We start from the raw sequence: 3,211 nt of genomic DNA, 5'->3' as shown, positions 1-3,211 counted from the left end.
GATTTGAATCGTCACATATTTGAATCGATTTTCAACCGGCTCGCAGTTAATCGTTACATCCCTACAAGTTACCCTATTTAAAATGTAATAAGTAGTGCATCTATTTCAATTACTTTAATAAAGTAATGTAACTTATCACATGTCATTAATTTTCTAAATTTCTAATGAATGTTTCAACTGTTAACCTTACAGTGGCACTCGACACTGATTACTGTCAGACTTTCAAAATCCTTCATCACTTCAGTGATGATATAAACAATCCTGATTTTCACACACACTCACACGACTCCTGTATGTCTCTCTGCAGGACGATAACTCCATGTTCTTTCAGTTCGGACCCTCCATCGAGCAGCAGGCGTCTGTCATGCTCAACATCATGGAGGAGTACGACTGGTACATCTTCTCCATCGTCACCACATACTACCCCGGCTACCAGGACTTTGTTACCAAGGTAAAGATGCTGTGTGTGTGTGTGTGTGTGTGCGCAGTGTTGGGAAGGTTACTTTGGAAATGTAACAGGTTACAGATTACAAGTTACTTTATCTAAAATGTAATAAGTAGTGTAACTATTCAATTACTTTATTAAAGTGATGTAACTGATTACTTTCTGGATTACTTTTATGCATTTCTAATGTTTTCAACTGTTAATCATTTTCAAACATGTAAAGCAGGCAGGGTTTAACCTTACAGTAGTATTTAACACCGATTACTGTCAGAATCCTTCATCACTTGAATTAAGTTTATAATAATTTAATTTTAAAGCACAGCCACCACAAAATCAGACTTACTTTGAGAACATTCTGAGGTTAAATACTGATTTTAAATCATAACAAGATATAGTTTAATAGCTATGATACTGTTTTTGACATCAAATCCTTGCATAGCAATGACAGGAAACACCAATCTAGTGTTGTCACGGTACCACAATTTCAGTATTCGGTACCAATACCAGTGAAAATCCAAAGCTCGTTGTAGTCCCTACCAGTCGTTTTTGTAGGCATTAAACTGCCAGAATTTTAAAAGACGATATCGATATCGACGATATCGCCGTTTGCATTGAACTTCCAGCGCTGCAACTTTGCAGATAGTGTTTATGCTCCAACAGCAACATTACACACTAACTAACGTTAAAAAAGTGAAATCGCAATCAACCACCCCTTTAAGAAAACCTGGTACCGTAACGTTTTCATTTTTTTAGTACCGACTTGGTACCGAAATACCGGGTCTTTTGACAACACTACACCAATCCTAAAAAAAATTAAGTATATACATAACCCAAATAGGAAATAAAACAGTTATTGACTAAGCATGTGTCCTATTCTGTGTCCTCAACTCCTGAAACGTTTGTGTATCATATTTTAGAGCAGTCAATGCAATTTGGGAAAGAAATCAATTAAATATGTGCGTGAGCGTGTGTGAAAATATTCAGATTTTCATAAGTAACTGTAATTAATTAAAAAAAATTCTCTGTAACTGTAACAGATTACGGTTACATTTATTCTTTAATTAAATTACGTAATTCTGTTACATGTAACTAGTTACTCCCCAACACTGATCATATGAACACCTAAATAAGGCTCACGACAACAAAACAGATCAGCAAGACTTTAGACATGAGTAATAAAATATGTTTAGCTACTTAAAATTACTAGAGTCAGTAAAACTCGCTGTATAACCAAAAAGAGGTAATGTAACGTTATGTAACTAGCATGTGATTTGTATTGCCAGCCACGATATACACAAGATAATGAGACACGGCCATAATATAATTTAATCTCGCGCTGGTTTGTTTAACAGTCTCCACTTACACTATACACACTTACCTTCTGCGACAAGACATCGTTGTACCGTACTAACGCACAACTCCGTCATTAAACTAAATGACAATAAATACCGGTCGTCCAACTCTGCACTGCAGCCTACGAGCGGTAAAATTTGAATCGCAGCTGACGTCTTCTTGTCTTCTTCACTGCATGCAGCGTGAAAAAAGACTCATGTAGCGTCATGAGTAGTGCGCCACTACGCGTCCCGGAGCGAAATTTCATTATCATAATCCAACACGTTCCGTAGTGATTTGTGATAACGACGGTTATTCTTTAGGATGATAGTGCGATAAATTATTGGAATAATTTGCTCCACTAAACATAAAAGATAAGAATCAGCGCTTGTGTTGCAGAACTGACACAAATGATGAACCATGGAGATACAAACAACAAAATCTGAAGTCTGTGGAGTATCTTCAACTAAGGTACAGTAAGCTGTAATACCACCACTGCATGTGTGTTTTTCTTGGCAAAAACATGGACAATTGTTCCTTTACAACAGGGGGTTTAACTGGAGGTCTGCAGGTGGTCCACCTATTACCTATTTTTTGATCTCAAACTATTTTGTAAACAGTACAATAAGTGAACTGAAACCAAAAAGCACAACTGGCTAACGTTTATTAAAAAGAACTCAAATTAAAATGTTTTTGCAATGTAATCATCATAACCAAGTATGTAATACATGAATATGGTGGGTTATACAATATCATGTAGGCCTATGAAGCTGAAAACAAGCATGAACCTTGAGGAAACAAGTGTATCCAAATGGAGTCCAAATAGAAGTTTTTGACACTGGTTTAAAATATAATCACATCTCCAGGTGAAATTCACCCTTAACCTTTATTTCATCAAGAACACCATAAAAAACATTTTCACATTTACAAGGCAGTATGACAGATCAAATCACAGATCTGTATTGTCTTCTCATTGTCCTGTATTATTTGTTGATGTGTGGAGATATTTTTTATGGCAATTAAGGGCAAGTTTTTCACCAGTCACACAGGAAATTATCCGTCTTGTATATTTTACATTTAAAATGGTATTAAATTAATTTCTGAGGATTAGTGTGTGAGAAATATGTCACACAACATAATTCTGTAGTTATTTGAGTTTCTTGTACTTTTTGGTCGCTAAAAAAAAAAAAAAAACTTAATATGAAGCATAAATGCAGGTTTGTCTTCCAGTGTGTATAATAATAACCCCTGAGTTTGTACAGTAGCAGAATATTCAAAATATTCATATTCAGTTCTAACTCAAACAGGAGTGGATTTTTTTTTCTTCATCGTGTTGATTTTATAAACGTATTCAACATTCATCATTTTCTAGGAGCTGAATATCCTGTTTCATATGTTTTAATAGAAAATATGCTTTTCAGCTCTTGAAGCCCA

General features: G+C 35.2%; 1 protein-coding gene across 1 annotated transcript in view; it reads right to left on the bottom strand.

Annotated features, from left to right (window-relative positions):
• Positions 1–1,956, bottom strand: part of LOC107703506 (protein regulator of cytokinesis 1-like) — an 8,999-nt gene extending 7,043 nt beyond the window's left edge. The window contains exon 1 of the mRNA XM_016506133.1: positions 1,824–1,956. Coding sequence (XP_016361619.1) covers positions 1,824–1,840 — 17 coding nt within the window. The 5' untranslated portion in view covers positions 1,841–1,956. The remainder of the gene's footprint in view (positions 1–1,823) is intronic.
• Between the last annotated feature and the right edge of the window lie 1,255 nt (positions 1,957–3,211).

Source organism: Sinocyclocheilus anshuiensis, unplaced genomic scaffold (assembly GCF_001515605.1).
Source record: "Sinocyclocheilus anshuiensis isolate Anshui unplaced genomic scaffold, SAMN03320099.WGS_v1.1 scaffold330, whole genome shotgun sequence".
Lineage (NCBI taxonomy): Eukaryota > Metazoa > Chordata > Actinopteri > Cypriniformes > Cyprinidae > Sinocyclocheilus > Sinocyclocheilus anshuiensis.
The sequence above is the reverse complement of the archived record's forward strand: the minus strand, read 5'-3'. Positions and strand labels throughout refer to the sequence as shown.